Source organism: Propithecus coquereli, unplaced genomic scaffold (genome assembly GCF_000956105.1).
Source record: "Propithecus coquereli isolate 6110/MARCELLA unplaced genomic scaffold, Pcoq_1.0 Scaffold14, whole genome shotgun sequence".
NCBI classification, from domain to species: domain Eukaryota; kingdom Metazoa; phylum Chordata; class Mammalia; order Primates; family Indriidae; genus Propithecus; species Propithecus coquereli.
Genome location: NW_012138302.1, coordinates 8,557,119 through 8,577,594, shown reverse-complemented (window position 1 = coordinate 8,577,594; position 20,476 = coordinate 8,557,119). Strand labels below are relative to the sequence as shown.

The window sequence follows — 20,476 nt, the reverse complement described above, 5'->3', positions numbered from 1 at the left end:
ATGGTGAACAAAGATGCAGTATACAAAATGACCTTGAAATTCATTTTCATATGGAAAAAAACTGGTTCTATTTTCTATCTCATGCAAAATATACCATTTGTACGAGTGTATGTTTGTGTGAACCTGTGTTTTTATCTGTGTTTTCCTAATAAATTACCAAGAAAACTTGGTTATTTCTTGTTACTCACTTTGCCATCCAGGAATCTGCTATTGTTTGCTCCTGTTAGAAGTTTCTGGTTGTTCTCTGGTTTCTGAATGTTCTCTGGGTGCTTCCTCTCTTCCCCACCATCTGGGTTATAATTGGTTTGCTCATCAGTGAGGTTAGTAGGAGCTGGGAGGCTTGCATTACCAGTCAGGGGTTTCTGGAGCACTGTTTGAGTTTCTGTTTTCATGTTCTCATCTTCCTTGCTGTGAAGAAACAGTTTTGCACTTTGTTACTCACAAGCAGCCTCCTCATGCACTAGGCTGGCATAAGAATGGAAGGTGTTAGTTTGGTGGTGTGAACAGTGGTAACTCAATATGGTGGAATGTAGAGGAAAACATTGGTTATTTGTCTGTGGATCATTCTACCATGGAAAGACCATGTTATTATCTTCTCAGGCTTTGTCTTTTCCCTTGCCCTCTTCCTCATACTTACAAAGATAATCTATCCTTCTGCTCCAAAACCCTTACTGTAAGTAATGAACAGTGTGAAAAATGAACCCTAGAGCTTCCCTAGCCAAGGACTTACGACATGGGCACTTTTATGTAAATATAAATATATCATATTTCTATAAAGTGTTAAATTGGTATAAAATTTAAATAAATACTAGGAAGCATACCTAGTCAGTATACAAATAAATGCTAAATGAATGTCACAAAGAATAAGTACTATTTGGAGTTCATAAAAAGAGAAATAACTATGGTCTGCAATGGTTACAAAAATAATAGTATTGCTGAACATTTAACTACATGACAGCCACACAATATTTATTTACATATGTTAGTTTATTTATTTCTCAAATCAATACTATAAGCAGGTGCTCATCTTATTCTCATTTTAGGATGAAGAAAATAAAGTTTGGAAAGTTTATGTGATTTTCCCAATTCTACATGGCTTTTCATTATTGGAGCCAGGATTTAAATCTAAGTCTACTTGATTGCACAAACTCAGATCCTATTGCCAGTAAAGTTAATGGCAGGTCCATGGAAGTTTGGGATTATGTGAGGGACAGAAAGTAGAGGAGCAGGCAACCGAAGTAGGAAAAGTAGGTTGTGAAAGCAAAAAAATGGTCGTGGGTCAGAGATAACTCTTCTGAATGAAGGCATGGGTGATATATTATCATTGCTTTAATCACCTTCAAAATCGTTTCGCGGGCAGTCTCAGGACAGAATTGCTCAAGAAATGTGAAATGTATCTGCCTGTCTTCTAAAACAGCCACAGTAGATGTAAAACCAAAAATAACTGTTAAATCTGTTTCAAGTAAAAGCTGTTTTTTTTTTCCAAAAAAATACATAGCACTTTAAAAATTATCATGAAAACGACTCTCCAGCTGAGAAACGATATGTGTCTATGGTTAGCACAAACAATTACTCGTCAACACGCATTGGTCGTTATGCTGTTCACAAACTCACAGTTCTTTCTTCTAGGCTTGTCTGCTATCTACCTACATTACTGAAAATAGAAATTTGCCATTTCAAAGCAAGAAAAAAAAAATGCCATCAATACTGTCTTGGAAGCAAGACACAGCTAGCTTCTGCATATGTACTTCTGACCTCAGCTGCTGCTCCTGGGGTGCCATGAAGAGTTTAGTGTCATCCAGGAAGGAGAGCAATTAAGGAGGATTACTGTGTTGCTGGATGATAAATAAATGAGGAGAAAACTGTCCAATTGTTCCCTCTCTCACAGTGGGCTCTTCCTGCAAACCAGCCCTTTAGAAACAGCCTCCACTAGAGCTCAGTGTCTCAGGGTTATAAAGAAACACTGCAAGGGTGTCTGGTAGCATCCTCTGCCCAAAGCAATGTAGGGATCCCCAATGGCCCCACCTCCATGTAACTCCAGCTCACCAGATCTCACATTTGATTTGGATTACACCCCTGCTGAGAACATAAAATCTCAAATGGAGGACCCAGGGGGCTCAGCAAAAGGTCACCAGATGCCATCTTAAAGGTCTGCCAGCCTTGGCAGAGACTCAATGCCACCAATTTCCAACTGTGCCCCATCGAACAGGCCCTAAACCCTCTGGAGAAGACAGTCCAGAGTGTGCCAACACAGTGAATGGGGATCTAATTTCAGTAAATGAAAGCATGTTCTTATTTGGGAGTAATAAGAGATAATCAAGACAACCAGACTTTTCTCTTTTTAAAAAGACAATAAAAAATAAAATAGTAAAGGGGAGGGGAGTACAGTTGAAAATCTCACCAAACTCCACAGGGAAGCTGAAATGTGAAGCCTGTGCTAATGTAGCAAATGTTGTTGTGTTGAAGTGGGAAGGTTTTTTTTTTTTTTTTTTTTTCCTTTTTCTCTTTTTTTATGCCATGGAGCCATAACATGCATTATTATCATAGAAATTTCATCTTCAAAAAGATCTTAAAAGTACTTTCATTCAACTCCCAAACCTATGCCCAAATCATTTCTTCATCATTATAATGATACTAGCTAATATGTTCTAAATGCTTATATGTGTCAGCCACCACACATATATTCATATAAATTCTTCCATGTTGCGTGACTTTGGGCAAGTTACTTCATATCTCTGATTTTCAAGTTCTCATTTGTGAGATGAGAAATATAATCCTTATCAAGATAAGATGCATAAAATATTGAGCACCGAGCTGGTGCTCAATCAGTCCTTGACAAATGATAATTTTATGTTAGTCGTAAGTTAAAGTGTCAGCTCCTTTATAAACTCCCTCACCACCCAGCTGCAAAGGGATGCTCTTTCCTCTGGACTCCAAAATTTTCTTTATTGATAGGCAAAACTAAAGTTCAAAAGGTCAAGGTTTTGTAGAATGTAGGAACTCAGGGAAATCTATTTAAATAGATAAAAAGAGAGATAATTAATATCATCTATTTACCAATCACAATAAATTCAAGTTCTATAAATTACCTATTTTAAAAAATCAAATATTAATTAGTATTAAAAATCTGTTCTGATAAAGCAGGATTCTTCTGAATCACATTTCTTAATTTTAGGGGAAATGAAACCTCAAACACTGTTGCATCATGATGTCCTCAGATAGATTATTCCCAGGGGCTTTACAGACTGTGCAGCTTCTAAATCTTGGAGCCAACCTTTATCAGCATGAAATTTAATGTCTTTTGCACTTGCATTCTCTCCTGTTTTGCTTTTGCAAGTCTAAGCAAAATGATTGTGTAACGGTCTGGCCTCTTCACCAATTACCTCTGTGCTGTAGGGCACAGTTTCTGAGCCAGGTCTTCTATCTGTACTCTGAGAGGATGCAGCACAAACAGTTCTCTCTCTTTACCATCCCCCTGGATGCATCCACACAGTCTACGAGAATGGGAGGCAATAATTATTGCTATGTTATTTTGTTTCATTGGGTTGAGCTAAATCAGGGAGATGTAAAGAGATCATGGATTTTAGAAAGTGTACTCCACAAATATAAATCTGTGTTATCTCAAAATTTTAACTGGTTAAACTAAATGTGGCCAGGTATTATATTATCTCTTTACATAAAGTTGCCATATACATACACATGAACTTTTGTTTTTTTCTTTTAAAACACAAGTAGATTATACAGCTTTGTAATCTTTAACAAAATTTTCCAGTTAACAATGTAATGTGGATACATTTACTGGTCAACACTTGTGACTCTGCAACAGTATTTTAAATGTTTAAATAATATTTCTTATACAGATATACAAGAGTGAATTTAACTTGTCCTATATTGTTGAATGGTAACTTGGTTTCCAAATTTTTATCAATCTAAATATTTCTGCTTTGCTGGAGATGTTCTTTCTGCCCCTTGATTCTCACTACCCTTCTCCACCCCAGGGAGCTGGCCTGGGTGGACGCTATCAACAGCTCCCACGTCCTCCGGTTCTGGTTGGTTTTGAACAATGTGCAGCTTCGGCAGGAGGTGGTTGCCTCCCTGCAAGGTTGACTTAGGCTACTTGTGTCTCTTGACCAAAGGTCGGTACTTTTCTCAAGATGGCCTGAGTTACAGGAAGCTAAATGCTTCCTGCATTAAGTTTCAGTAATATTCTCTTCTTCTCCTCCCTTCAGATCTAGTGCTTGTACCAACCTTGCAGCTGCTAGCCCAGGAGGCCTGCACTGTATCATGCAGTTCTCTTCATCTCAGCCTGCATCTTTGTAATTAGTCCCTTTGTAGCTAAATCTTCCTCGAATCATCCTAATTTGAGTGTGTAATCTGTTTCCTCCTGGGACCCAGACTTATACTTTCTTATGTAAATCTTGAAACTAAACCATTACACCCACCCATAATTGTTTTCACAGAATTGATACATGGATACAGATTTTATGCCAAAGTACATACATTTTTAAGGCTTTTGATGACTATACTTTAAATTAACCAATAGCACATCAGTATTATTTTTCTCTAAACCCTTGTCGACCCTGGGGATTACCATTATAAAAACATTGCTAATTTGCTTTGTAAATAATATCTCATTGCTGTTTAAATTTCTTTTATTATCATTATCATGTGAGTTGAATTTTTTCTCCACATATGTATTGTTCATTTTAATTTCTTCTTTTGTGAATTGCTTGTCTAGGTCTATTGCCAATTATTGAGATTGGGCTGCTCATCTTTTTCCCGTTGATTTGTAAGAGCTCTTTATATAGCAAGAGGGTTAAATTTTTTGCTGTCATATTTATTATAGTATTTTGTTTTTGACTTTGACTTTTTATTATATTTTTTGAAATATAGAATTTCAAGTGGTAAAATAACAACCATTACATCGAAGTTTCAATATTTGGGATCAATGGGCACCTATTTTCCAAAACATTTATTTGACATTCAGTCACATAATGCCATGTACTCTTACTTAAAGAGTCATGCCTATGTCTTATGCTACAGTACATCATGCTTCTTTATACTTCTCACAGTGCCTAGAATAAACACATAAAAACAAAAATAAAAAACAAACAAAAAGCAAGCAAACAAAAACCATTGTAAGAGATTAATAAAGAAGCAATTTCATTCAGCGGAAAGGGCTTACGAGAAGTATAATTTTAACATATTACTTCATTTTGAACTTGTGAAAATGGAGTTAATAGTGTCTTCTGTGATATTATTTAAGGAGAGAGTGAATTCATGGATATTAAGTTATTTACATAGATTATATAGTGGGAAAAGCAATAAACAAAGATAAGGTTTTTTTTAATCCATTGTTTCTAAAAAATATGTAGAGTACTTGAATTTTTAAATCACACAATTTATCCAGGGTTTATGCAGGAACAATAATTGGTCACTGCTATCATCTCTAGCCTGGATTACCATAATGACACCCTAAATGGTCTCTCTTTTTTCACGTGTGTCTCTTCCAGTTTATCTACCACTCAGCAGCCAGAACCATCCTTTGGAAAACGTAAATACAAGAGGTGCTCCACTGCTCTCAATTTTGCAATGGTTTCCCATGCTACATAGAATAAAATCTAGAGTTCTACAACGGCCCACACAAGCTATGATGTGAGCCATGCTGGCCTCTCTGACCTCACTTCCTGCCCCTCTCTCCTTTCCACACTGTGCTCCACAAACATTGGCTTTCCTGCTCCCCCTTAAACACAATAAAAGGCCTTATTTCAGGGCTTCCATCTGTCCAGAATGCTCTTCCTTCAGAAATTGCATGATTTGCTTTCTCTATATATCGGTGGAGTCATGAGGATGGAGGTGAACACCTGTGGTGTCCCTTGGGTCAGGCTGGACTTCAGGGGCAGGGGCAGGAAAGTCGCAGCTATATGGGTTTCCTGATCCTGTACACTGTACTCCCAGTAAGGGATGCTGTTCTACTTTCTATGAAACAAGCATAAGGCAACAACCAGGTATAAAAAAAAAGTGTACTTGGGCTCCAGGCATTCAACCTAGGTGCCATCTGTTTGTAACAGTTTCTGGGAAAGCCAGATATTCAATATCTGGAGAACTTGGGCCCTGTGGAAAGTTGCACACTCTTCTTCTGGGGCAGGGTAAGGAAGAAGAAACTATTAGGTTTATGGATAGTTGGAATCTGGTAGAGTCATGCCCACTGGGATGAAGGCTGGGCCTGTCTTCACCAGCTCGCTGCAAGCTGAACTGGGGTAATTCTCTTTGGATAATTCTGGCTGCCTGTCTGCACACTGCACACAGTCTCAGTTCAAATGTCACTTGCTCAGGGAGAACTTCTGGAAACACCCTTTGTGACTTGATATACCCTTATGATCTTCTATTTTCTTCATTGCACTATCCCCTCTTGAATGGTCATTGTTTATCTGTTGTGTATATTCCGTCACTAGAACTTCAGGTACACTGCCATGTACCCAAGGTTTGGCATCTACCAAGTGCTCAATATTTGTGAAAAGGATGTTGCTGTAATTCCACATGTGTATTAATTTCTAAAACTGTTAATATTAACACTTACAAAAATTAAGACAAGTCATGAAGAATGTATTATTACAAAGGGCTTTGGAGGATTCAGAAATGACAGAATATGGGCTCCAAGAGAGTCACAGGGGAAAATACATTGCATTTCTTGGTTATAAATATCAATGTAAATCACAGGCATGCCTCAGGGATATTGTGGGTTTGATTCCAGACCACCACAATAAAGTGAATATCATAATAAAGCAGGTCACATCATTTTTTTTTTTGGCTTCCCAGTGCATATACAAGTTATGTTTATACTACACTGTGGTCTGTTAAGTGTGAAATAGCAATACGTCTAAGAAAACAATGTTAATTAAAAATACTTTATTGCTAAAAAGTGCTGATGATCATCTCTGTACCTTCAGTGAGTGGTAATCTTTTGCTGGTGGAGGTTCTCGCCTTGATATTGATGGCTGCTGACTGATCAGGGTGGTGGTTGCTTAAGGTTGAAGTACTTATGGCAATTTCTTAGAATAAGACAACGGTGAAGTTTGCTGCATCAATTGCCTGTTCCTTTCATGAAAAAGTTCTCTGTAGCATGTGATTCTGTTCAATAGCATTTTGCCCACAGTAGGACTTTCAAAATTGGAGCCAATCCTCTGGGACTCTGTCATTGCTTTATCAACTTAGTTTATGTAATAGTCTAAATCATTTGTTATAATTGCAACAATGTTTACGGTATCTTCATCAGAAGTAGATTACATCTCAAGAAACCGCTTTCTTTGCTCGTCCATAGAAGCAACTCCTCACCCATTTAAGTTTTATCATGAGATTGCAGCAATTCAGTCCCATCCTCATGCTCCACTTCTAATTCTAGTTCTCTTGCTGTTTCCGCCACATCTGCAGCTCCTTACTCCACTGAATTCTTGAATCCCTTAAAGTCAAGCATGAGGATTGGAATCAACTTCTTCCAAACTCCTGTTAATGTTGTTGTTTTGACCTCCTCCCATGAATCATGAAAATTCTTAATGGCATCTAGAATGGTGAATCCTTTCCAGGTTTTCAATTTACTTTGCCTAGATCCATCAGAGGAATCACTATATATGGCAGCTATAGCCTTATGAAATGATTTCTTGAATAATAAGACTTGAAAGTCTAAATTACTCCTTGGTCCATGGACTGCATAGGTACATTGTCAATGAGCAGTAATATTTCGAAAAGAATTTTTTTTGAGCATTTGGTCTCAACAGTAGGCTCAAAGTATTCAGTAAACCATGCTGTAAACACATGTGCTGCCATCCAGGCTTTATTGTTCCATTTCTAAAGCACAGGCAGAGTAGATTTAGCATAATTCTTAAGGGCCCCAGGACTTTTGGAATGGTAAATGAGCATTGGCTTCAACTTAAAGTCAACAGATGCATTACACCCTAACACGAGAGGCAGACTATCCTTTGAAGCTTTAAAGCCAGGCATTGACTTCTCCTCTCTAGCTATGAAAGTCCCACATGGCATCTTCTTCCAATAGAAGGCTGTTTCATCTAAATTGAAAATCTGTTGTTTAGTGTAGCCACCTTCAGCACTGATTTTAGGTAAATTTTCTGAATAACTTGCTGCAGCTTCTACATCAGCACTTGCTGCTTCACCTTGCATGTTTATGTTGTTGAATTGGCTTCTTTCCTTAAACCTTATGAACCAACATCTGCTAGCTTCAGATTTTTCTTAGGCAGCTTCCTCACCTCTTTTAGCCTTCACAGAATTAAAAAAGTTAGGGTCTTGCTCTGAATTAGGCTTTGGCTTAAAGGAATGTCGTGACTGGTTTGGTCTTTTATCCATACCAATAAAACTTTCTCCATATCTGCAATAAGGCTATTTAGCTTTTTTATCATTTGTGTGTTCACTAGAGTAGCACTTTTAATTTCCTTCAAGAACTTTTCCTTTGCATTAGCAACTTGTCTAACTGTCTGGAACAAGAAGCTTACCTTTTAGCCCATCTTACCTTTTGACATGCCATCCTCACTTAGCTTAATCATTTCTAGCATTTAAGTTAAAGTGAGAGATACACAACTCTTCCTTTCACTTGAACACTTGGAAGTCATTGTAGGTTTATTAATTGGCTTAATTTCAATATTGTGTCTCAGGGACCAGAGAGGACCAAAGAGAAGGAAACAAATGGGGGAATGGATGGTTGGTGGAGCAGTCAGGTCGCACATAACCTTTATTGATTACATTCAGCATCTTACATGGGCACAGTTTGTGGCACCCCGACATAATTACAATAGTAACGTCAAAGATCATTGATAACAGATGACCGTAACAGATATAGTAATAAGGAAAAAGTTTGAAATGTTGTGAGAATTACCAAAATGTGACATAGAGATATGAAGTGAGCACATGCTGTTGAAAAAATGGTGCACACAGACTTGCTTGTTGCAAGATTGCCTCAACCCTTCAATTTGTAAAAAATGCAATATCTGGGAAGAGCAATGAAGTGAAGCACAATAAAACAAGGCATGCCTGCATTACAAATATTTACTACCCTTCCCCATAAAAACTTGCAGTCAGCTTCCCCTGTGCCTAACAATGCTGTACCCACAGTGATGTATCTGTGGGATGAGGAAGTGCTTTGGGTCACTGACTCTTGACATTGGAAGAAACTATCACGGTCAGCTTTATTCATGGGAAGCCTTTCTACCCACAGGAGTTTCTTGAAATGGACCCAATGCCTCTTCTATTTAACAATTCAATCCCCAAATTCTCTAAATGTTCCCCTAGGACACATTTCATGCCCTGGATCTCCCTTAATGCCCTTTGCTGCCCCCACCTTTAGTGTGGAGGTCCCTCCTAAATTGTGGCATCTAGAATGAAGTACACTACTGCACTGAGTTCTGAGTCTAGGTGGCCTCCACATCCCTCTGTCTCAATACCCTTGCCTCCTGCTAAGCTCAAGCACAGAAAAAACCCAAACATTTATTCCACATAACCATTTATATGTACACTTACCTAAAGATAGATTTTGCATATTTTTCTGCTGATTTGATCTTGTTGGTTTTAGCTCATTTCCCTGCCAAGCCTTTCCAGCATTCTGCAACCTACATGTTTACTGAAATGATTTGTCTATCTTCCTTTGATTGTGGATTAGAAAATGTTGCATAAGAACAAGGTCACACACAAATCTCTACAACTCCAGCAGGTTGCATTTATATTAATTGTTCAGTCACCACCATGGTGGTATATCACCTATCTTCACCTAGGTACATCACCTAGAATTTAAGTCTAAAATGTCCTGCCTTGTTTCAGGACTTTGTGAGAAAGATGTACCTAATGACACACTGAAATCAACAAATACTACTTCTTTATCATTGCCTTCATTTGGGCTGCAGTGATCTTGTTGATAAAGGGAATGGGACCAGTCTGGCATAATCTGTTTTTAGTTGACACATACCAACCCTTGGTGATCATCACTTTTGTGTTTTGTTTTCATAACTAATATATTTAGTTATTTGGGCAACGGTTTTGCCAGGGATTGTCCACAGGTCTCAGGCTCTGTATTTCTATTGCCTACTCTTATCTCCTTTTTGAAAATGAGAATATTTGTCTCCTGTCACCTGGCACATTACCCATCAGGCTTCTATAGTAATATTTGCATGCTATTTTAACAGCATGGGCCTTTAGATTTGGATTTATTTGAAGCAACTATTGTCTTTCTAGATCTTTATTTTTCTTGGCAACCATGTTGCTCTAATATATTTAATAGGCTTTCATCACGTACAAGATTTTATCCTCTGTGCTGAAGATACAGTTGTGCACATACACTTTATACTTAAATGGGGAAGACAGAAATGCATAGGAAGTTGTCAGCGTGTAATAATTCCTAAGTGTGTTAACAGGAGCCCCTAAGTGAGGAAGACAAATCTGGGGCTGGTGGTGGCAGCACAAGATCAGATTTACATTTTAGAAAAATCATGCTGTCCATACTTGAGAATGGGGCTTCTCAAACTGGAATGTGCATAAGAGTCATCTGGGAATCTTCCTTAAAGTCAGACTGACTCAGTACATCAGGAGAGGGGGCTGAGGTTCTGTTTCTAACGAAGTCCCAGGTGGGATTGATGCTGGTCCATGGACTACACATCGGTCCATGGACTGCACATTGAGGAACAAGACTTTAGAAAGCAGATAAGAGAACTAGAAGATTAGAAACAGACAGCTGGATAGAAGGCTGTCATAGTGATCTAGGAGGAAAATGATGATAGCACGAACTAGGTGACACTTGTTTCATTCTTTGATCTTCTTTATGAAAACTGTGATACTAAATATGTATTATTTTCCTTTCATCCGTGAACAATTGTCCACAAACCAAGGAACTACCAGAAGCAAGGGGAGAAGCCTGAGACAGATAGATTTTTTCCTAGCACCTTCAGAGGGATTACAGCTCTGTGGATACCTTGATCTTGAACCTCTAGCCTCCAGAACTGTGAGACAATAAACTTTTTTCTAAGCCACCCAGGTTGTGGTAGATTATTACAGCAGCCCTAGCAAGTCTATATATTAAAAGTCACTTTCAGGTTTGACAGACTAAGACAATTTCAATACATGTCTTATAGGAAATCTGAGCTAAATGGGGATATAATAGAAGATTTCTGTTTTTCCATCCATTATTAATTCATGAGTTTCTTTTAATTAAGATTTTCCTTTTGGAGAGGACTTTTTTTTGGCATTTATTTGTACTTCTTATATAGATCCTTACTAATGGGTTCAACTGATTCAACTCAAAGGAAACAAACACCCTCTTGCAGCCCTGAATTATGGGTATAATCACTTTAGGGGACACAGATTCTAGGCTATGCATGACTTGAGAGTGGTAGGGCTTTTCCTACCTGAGTAACAAGAAGCCTCTTGAGAATTATTTATTTTTAAGCCATACAACAATATTTTAGTAAAGCATGTGAATTGTTCTATCTCATCCCAGCAATAGCATGAAGTCTATCAGAAACACAAACTACTTGTCATAATACTAAAAATGCTGATTTTTATAGTGTCATAGGAAAGAAAGAACTGTGTTTTTTATTAATTTAACTGATTTAATGTACTCTTTTATTTCCTGGTTTCTCAAGTTTTTTTGAAAGAAGGAGAGGGAAAGGTACCTTTTTATAAGATGAAGGAATTGTTTCCTATTTTAAAAGGACAAGGACTCTTCTCCCACTTTCCTTTTAAAAACATATCAAACTTCATACCCCCGGAAAAAGCAAGAGGTTTGGGAAAAAATGAGGTTAACCAAACAACCAAAGGAAGGGATGGAATTAGTAGTAATGTAGTCTTCCAGGTAGAAGGAGATCTGAGTCAGGTGTCCAAACCAATTCTATTAACTTCATTTGACAGTGACAAGGACTTCACAGATCTTAGAGTAATCACTTATCTTATCACAGTGTCTTAGTTTCGTCATCTAGAAAATAGAGATAACCTGCCTCCTAGGTATAGCATATAAAAGAGATGGCAAGCATTTCATAGAAAGGAATTTGATTTTCCATTAAATGTTTTCTATCCATGGAAAGGCATGCTTCAAAAGTAATAGCAGAACCATTTATTAAACATGTTAGTGTGGTAAACACTGGAAAAGGTGCTTTTCATACTTATTCTCATTTAATCCTCACAACTCTACTACTAAACAGGTGTTGTTTTATTTCTACTTTATAGATGTAGATTTTGAGGCCAGAGATGTTAATTCACTTTCCCAATGTTAAAAGGCAAGGAAGAAACAGAGCTGGGCTTCAAACTCACATCTCTCAGCTCTGTAGGGATCCCAGACGTATTAATCGTGTGCTGCAAAGCTTACTTCTGTGCCATGGCAGACATCACTAACTGATTATAGCACTCACTTTGGAACCTCTCTGGGCTAACAATAATGAAGGTGGGAAGAAAAAATCAATTCGCCTTTCTAAAGCGTTTATAAAGCCTGTACTTCGTAACAGTGGTACTGGCGACCTGCATTCGGAGATTCTGACTCAGTAGGTCTTCAGTTGGATCCTGACTCTTCATTTTTAAGGACTCTCCCGGTGACTCTGATGATAGCATCGCTTTTTGCACCTATATTCAATGATGCCATGTCTTTTTTGTTTGCTTATTTGTTCAGTTTGTGAGTTTCTGAAATAGAAGAGCAAGCTAAGGAAATAATCTTAGAAGGGGAAGGATACTATTTATGGAATGCCTACTATAAGAAAGGCAGGTCTAGTATCTTCTTTTCTTTTATTCTGTGAGCCACTTACTCTGTAAGAAAGAGCTAGTCATACCCTTCTGTACCAAACATCTAGTGAATTTTCGAGATACATGAGTGTCCTCTCTCAAATGTGACTGTGATGGGTTTGGAAGGGAGGAAAGACATCTTAGCTATGCTCTGAGAAGCCCCTGATTAGAGGAGTATCAAATGCATACAAGAGTAAGTGAAAATCTTATAATTTATGATCCGTTATTAATCCCACTCCTTTAATTCACAACAAATTGACTAACAAACCTCTCCACGCCCCCCACTGAAAAAAAATTACTACATGTGGTAGATTACAAACCCAATGAGGAAAAGCAGCAATACTCCATTAATGTTTATAAATGTTGCAATTCTCACATTTCCCATCTATGTGGAAAATCAGCCTGAGTAATTAAGGATTATGGGGAATTACAAAGACGAAAAATATCAGGAAAACAGTGTGCATGGAAGTTATCAACACTATTGTACTTCCACTGTTAGATCTTAATACTTAATTTTCCATGGATGGCATTTTTAAATTTAAATTTCTGGGTTTAAAAAAAAACAATAAAACTTCATTATTATCCAAGCAACATAGATATTTTTCAAAACGTAGTCTTACGTCTTTGGCTTTTCCACAAGGTATCGAAAGTGTTTACTTCCAACGATTTTCACCGTGATCTCAGGCATTGCATCTGACCCACAGGGAGTCTTCCAAACTGCAGACATGATCCTTCTTAAAATTCCTTCAAATCCTTGGGGGCAAAAATAAATAAATCATTCCTCTTGATTTTCCGCTAGGGAACTGCAGCATGCTTGTCAATAACAACGGCAATAATAATACGAGGAAGAGGTGTTTTACCTACATTATCTAACTTAATACTCCTAATAAAGGCATGAGTGAGATACTTTTAATTTCTATTATCATTCTTGTTTTACAGTTGAGGGAACAGACGTCATGTAGCTAGGTAACTTACTCAACATCACATAGCCAGTAATGAGCAGAGTTGGGAATCTCACTTAAAGAGGTCTGCAAAGCAGCCCTACTGAGATGTTAGGTGACTCTACCTTCCTGTACTACCAGACATCAGATGGAATTCTTGTGAGATCAGAGAGGAAACTAGGGCTTTAGTGGGATATTTGGAGAATCCATATTCAGCTCTCATGCTCAGTTTCCCCACTTATGAAATCGGCATAATTCTAGTTCTGCTCTCAGGGACTTGCGGTGGATCCCGAGATAATGCGGCTGAAGAAAGACTATACACAGGGAAGAGGGCTTTTTGCTATCACTGATTGATCTGTCTCTGCAACAATCCAATGAAACTGAAGTTGAGATCTCGCATGAGATAAGCACTGGGTGTTTAAGCAGGTCTCACGCAAAAGGAAGCTCAGAAGCTCAGTAAACCTGGCCACAGGTAAAAATGCTCCTTTCAAGACTGGAAAACCCAGGCCCAGGGAGGGTGTGTTATTTGACCGTGGTCACAAAGAGAATGAGGGGCACAGGTGTTTCCAATCCGCCAGTCTAATAGCTAGACCGGGATTCTTCCCAAGACCTCAGCTTCTCTTTGCATGTGGACGGCGCTAAAGTGGGCAGCCACCCATCCAACGGGACCTGCAACCCCTTTGAACCTGTCTGGAAAGTTCAAGGCCCAGAATTTGTGATTGTCCAGTCTCCTCCCTGCCCAGCAGCTGCACCTCAGCCCTGAGACCTCTTCCAGGAGAGAACAGAGAGGACGGCCTTACCGCTGGGGCGGCGTTTCCCACCCTGGCAGCCCAGAGGTGCGCGCTCGGTGGTGCTTGTCTCCCGGGAAGCCGCCGCGCGCGCGGAGACCAGGGTGCGGGTGCGGCGTGGAGATCGGGCCCCAGGAATCGGGCCAGTCGCAGGGCCCCGCTCTCGGCCAAGGCTGCTCCCGCCCTGGTCGCTAAGGACGCAGAAGGCTGTTGCCGGGCGGGGCCAAGTTTTCAAGCAGCTCCGGAGGCGGCGCGCCCTCCTCCGCCGGGCCCAGGGTGTGGCTGGCGACAGGTGAAGAGATGGCTGCTTCCAAATCTCTGCCCTCCCGCTTCCTCAAAGATCTGCGGGCGACTTTCTAGAAGCCCATCTCGCTCACACTTGTGCTGCCCTTTCCCTTGGGCTTCATTTCCCTTTGTGAGATTTGCACGAAGTTGGGATTCCACCGCAGTAGGTTCAAATCCAGACTTCTCTACTGAATGGCTTTGGATAAATCCCTTCTTCTCCCTGAGATTCTGTTTTCTGGTCTGTAAAATGGGACAAAATAGTTACACGGACCTAACGGTGAGCTGGTGACAAAATTAAGTATGAATATAATGTAATCATAACAATAATGTTGAGTGCCATTCGTATGTTAGATCGCTTATTCGAACTGAATAACTATTACCTTGCAAGTTAACAATGACCAATGAAATAATTTTATTTCTATTAAAGAGCAAGAAAACAAGGCTTGGGGTGTTGAGAAATTATCTCAAAATCTCACAAAGGCAAGTGGCAGAGCTAAGATGAGACTATAGATCTGCGTATCCTGAATTTCCAGACACTTTTTATTGTGCTAAAAACCTTCAGCAAATGTGGGTAAAGGCATTTTAAGTTGACTCCAAGATAGTATTATTTGCATCAGCAGTAACAGCATCGACACCTACCCTCCTCTTGCCCTCCAGCCGTACTGTTTTGTAGTTAAATGTAGCATCTACTGGCACCTGCAGCCAGAGGTGGCTGACACACTCAGCTCCCCTCCAGAAGCTCACTCTCTAGTGGGTGAGACACATTCTATGATGTACAAAGTGCCAAGGGAGCCGAGGAGAGCGGGCAGCTCCCTTCTCACCCTTCCAGCCTGGCATTCACATTGCTACCAGATCAGTCTTCCTGAGGCCCAGCTCATACAAGCTCCCTATACTCAACTGTCTGAAAGATCTCATCGGCTATGGGACATGTCCGCGGTTTCAAGGTCTTCCTTGCTCTGACCTTGAGCTAGATCTCTAGGTTGATCTCTCACTGCTTCTCCTAGGCTTGCTATGCTTTACCCAACCCAGACTACTCACTGGCCTGAATCTGCCTGTCATTTCTTTGCCTCTGTGCCTTTGTTCATTCTGTTCCTCTGTCTATAATACCCTTCCATTTCTCACTGTGTTTGCCTGCTTATCCATACTTTTAAGTTCCATCTCAAATGATCAAGAGTATGCACTTCGGAATCAGACACCTTGAGTGCAAACCCTAGCCCTGCAAGTTCAATGTGATCTTGGGCAAGTCGCTTAACATCTTTGTGCCTTAGTTTCCTCTTCTATACAATGAGGATGAGTTTTTGTGAAGATAAGTAAGTTATATAAGAAAGATGCTTAGAACAACATCTGATATATGATAAGCAATATAAATGTTTGCTATTATTTATCAAGAAGCCAAACTAGATCTCAGAAGCTGAAAGTGACTTCTTCATTCTATGTATAATTTGTGGTTTCTCTTTTGGAAAATAATGTCTTTCTTTGCCTGAGAGTATGTCTATTTATTTGCTTTGATTGTCTGTCATATCTTCTTGGACTAGGCTTGTGGAAGGCAGAATAATGCCCCACCAAGATGTCTGTGTTCTAATCCCCATAACCTGTACATGCTATCTTCCATAGCAAAAGGAACTTTGCAGATGTCATTAAGTATCTTGAGATCTTGAGAGAGAGAGAGAGATTATCTGGATTATTCAGGTGAGCCCTAAATGTAATTGCGAGTGTCCTTAAAAGAGGGAAGCAGAGGGAAATTTGACTGCAGAAGAGGAAGAAGATGTGACAAAGGAAGCAAGAGGGTTCAGTGATTTGAGGAAGGGGCCATGAGCCCAGGAAGAAGCTAGAAAAGGCAAGGAAACTGATTCTCCTCTCCAGCCTCTGAAGGAACTGGCCCTATTGACCTCTTGATTTTAGCCCAGCGAGACTGATTTTGGTTATCCCGCTTTCAAATCTGTAAGATAATAACTTTGTTATAAACCATCAAATGTGTGGTAATTTATTACAGCAGCCATAGGAAAAAATAATGCAATGCTACTGAAGGACTCTCCTTTTTCTTCTGTGTATTTTCTAAATACCCAGAACAATGTCTATAGTAAGTGTTCTACAATTTTTTTTTTGACTAAATGAATGGAAGAGAATAGAACAAAAATTGAACATTAAAATTTCTTTCTGAAAAAGCCTCTAGTAAACATGTTACTTATTGGAGTTTTATATACTTATTGCACTTTCCATTCCTTTCTGTGGATAGAATTCTTTCTTCAGGAACCTCTTTTCTCATTCTAAGGAGTCCCTGTGGGGGCTGTCAATCAAAGTGCTGCTTCCATCTCACTTCTTCATAGAACTGATCATACTCTATGGCATAAATAGGCCAGAGTTCTTATCAATGACCAATACAGTTGACCCTGGAGGGGTTAGGGATGATGACCCCCTGCACAGTCAAAAATCCAGGTATAATTTTTCACTCCCCCAAAACTTATCTACTATTAGCCTACTGTTGAGCAAAAGCCTTACTAATAACATAAACAGTTGATTAACACATATTTTGTATGTTAGATTTATTATATGCAGTATTCTTACAATAAAGGAAGCTAGAGAAAAGGAAATGTTACAAAGAAAGTCACAAAGCAAACAAAATATATTTACTATTCATTAAGTGAAAGTGGATCATCGTGAAGGTGTCCATCCTCCCGCTGAGTAGGCTGAGTAGGAGAAAGAGGAGGAGGAGGAGCAGGGGTTGTTCTTGCTGTCTCAAGGGTAGAAGAGGTTGAAGAAAACCTGCATGTAAGTGGCCCCACACATTTCAAACCCATGTTGTCCAAGGATCAACTGTATACAGATGTTGGAGGAATAAAAGTTCTTCTTTCTGTTGGGGTCACTAGACTATGAAGGTAAAGCATTGAGACTTTTGGCAAATATCTATATCAACATATACTGCAATTTTTCAGAGAAGAGGGGGAAGCCAGCCAAGACAAGAAAGCAGAGCTGAAAATAGAGCCAGCGTGGGGAAGGAGAGGAAAGCAAAGAACCTGGATGCAGCTATGCCTGAAATTAGATTTTTAGAATTCTCAAACACAGGAGTAATAAATTTCCCTTTTGCTTAAGATGTTTTGAGATGGGCTTCATTAACCTTTACTCAAGGAATCCTGACTAATGCAGAGACTCTTAAACTTAAGGATGTTAAAGTTTATTTATGGGGAACAGTTAATTGATTAGATGGCATTTTGAGTTTCCCTGTAAATTTTGTGATAAAGCTTGAAGGAGTAAATGGATTTTGATTAAATCAGTTATTCTACTAGAGATTATACTTTGACCTTATCATGACTTTATAGGTTTTACAAAAGCCACCTTGAAATATAATGGCGTTGGAGGGAGGCTTTCTATTGGGCAGCTTTTCCATGAATTTGATGATATTCAGATGAAATTTGATATATTTTTTCAGATCCAGGGAAACCTCTGCTTTGCTACTTCCTAGGCAAGTGACCTTGAACAAGTAATTTATCTCTTTTATCTGTAAGGTGGAGACAGCAATAATTACCCTGTAAGATTGTTATCAGGATTAGAGATAATGTACCTGGAGGCCCCTGATATGTAATAGGCATACAATAAATTATATTCTTATTTATAATAATAGCAGCTAACATTTAGTGAATATTTATTATGTGCCAGACACTGAGCTAAGAGCTTTTCATTCACCATCCCATTTAATCCTCATAACAACCTTATGAAATAAGGACTATTAATATCCCCATATTAGAGATGAGGAACTTGAGGCTTATAGAAGATAAATAACTTGCTCAAGGGAATGTAACTAGGAAGAGTCAGAACTGCAATAAAAAAATCCAGGTGTGACTGACTACGGAAGGAGCCTTTATAGCCCGTACCCCACGCTTCCTCTGTGGCTGTTAGCCATGGTTATTATAATTATTATTAAAGTTAATGCTTTTATTGCTGTTGTTTGGAGGCTCTAGGTCCCTTACACAATGCAGATTCTGTGACAGAATTCTTAAGGAGGTGTGGCCTTTTCTTATCTGGGATTTTTTACTTTACACTCTGCTTTATGAAATGATATAACCAGGAAACATGTCCCCAGTGGTTTATATTAAACAAGGCAAAACAAAAAGCTATGCAATAAATGCCTCTATAAGATTAAATACTGTGGTTAAAACTGCCTTCCTTGGATTCAACAGCTTTAGATTACGAGTCACCAGAGAAAGATTCCACAGAAACATCTCCATCCAATAGAGTCAGTGCTCTCTCTTTTCCTCCCAAGGAAAGATGAATAGCTGCAATAAGGGGACCAAAGAATGCCCCCTCCTAAAACTTCATGATTTTACATTTACCGTCAAGTAGAGTAAGGAGGAGAAAGAAAATGGTCACCAATGTTTTGTTTTTGCTGATATAAGTCAAAGTAGAATGAGTTTATAAACAGGAAGCAATAAAGAATGGGTCTTTTGAACAGTTTAATCATAGATCTATAAAAATGAGGCATTTTGCAGGGAAGTTCCTGTCCAAATAGATAAGAGGCAAATACTGATGTCAAACGGAGTTGTATTACAAAGAATATGGGGGTATTACACTTGTTTTTTTCTCCAAGAGACAGATAAGACCCAAGCCACCGATCTTTATGACTAATGGGGGCATTTCGGTGAACAGACAGGCAAGAGCAGGCTGATTTTATTATAGACCAGAATGCAAATGTGATCAAGTTTCTTTACTCCTTAAAACGCTCTCCTGGCTCTGGAAAAAACAAGACTGTGTAGCATACTGATTACATGGACTGACTTCGGGCCCTGTGGTAGTTTTCTAGGGCTGCCATAACAAAGTACCATAAAATGGGGGGATTAAATAACAGAAATTTATTGTCTCATAGTTCTGCAGGCTAGCAGTCTGAGGTCAAGGCACTGTCAGGGCTGGTTCCCTCAGAGAGTGGTGAGTGAGTGTCTGTTCCACGTCTTTCCTCTAGCTTCAGGGTCTGCTGGTGATCTTTGGCATTGCTTGGCTTGTAGATTTCTGTCTTTATATTCACATGGTGTTCTCCCTGTGTGTGTGTCTGTGTCCAAATTTCTTCTTTTTCTACAGACACAAGTAATATTGGATTAGGGGCCCACCCTAGTCCAGTGTGAACTCATCTTAATGAATTACCTCTGCAACCACCCTATTTATGTATAAGATCACATTGTGAGATACTAGGGGTTAGGGTTAGGATGTCAACATATGAATTTGAGAGGCACACAATTCAACCCTTAATAGGATCCAAAGCCTGGCTTGTACTTAGTATGATGTTATTTCAGGCAAGGCTTCCTGTGACATATTTCTTGACGGGTAAGATTACTATGTTCTGTTATGTGAAGATAAAATGACTTACCAGATGTTTAGAATAGTGTTTCGTACATGGAAGAGTTTACTGCTGTAAGCATTACCTCCTTAGAATTATATACATGTTCTTTTAAATTTTTTTATTTTAATTGACAAATAATTGTGCGTATTTATGGGATATGGTGTGATATTTCAATATTTGTTTACAATGTATAATGATCAAATCAGGGTAATTAGCATATCCATCACCTTAAACATTTATTGTTTCTTTGTGTTGGAAACATCCAAAATCCTCTCTTCCAGTTATTTGAAAATATAGAATAAATGATTAACTATAGTCAGCCAACAGTGCTAAGGACACTAGAATACACATTCTTTATTATGACCTCTCTGGTC

General features: G+C 38.9%; 1 protein-coding gene across 1 annotated transcript in view; it reads right to left on the bottom strand.

Moving 5' to 3' along the window:
- Positions 1–13,489, bottom strand: part of LOC105806317 (chromosome unknown open reading frame, human C1orf87) — a 69,643-nt gene extending 56,154 nt beyond the window's left edge. The window contains exons 1-2 of the mRNA XM_012639417.1: positions 13,383–13,489; positions 189–408 (exon numbers count right to left, since the gene is read on the bottom strand). Coding sequence (XP_012494871.1) covers positions 189–408; positions 13,383–13,489 — 327 coding nt within the window. The remainder of the gene's footprint in view (positions 1–188; positions 409–13,382) is intronic.
- Positions 13,490–20,476: the final 6,987 nt, after the last annotated feature.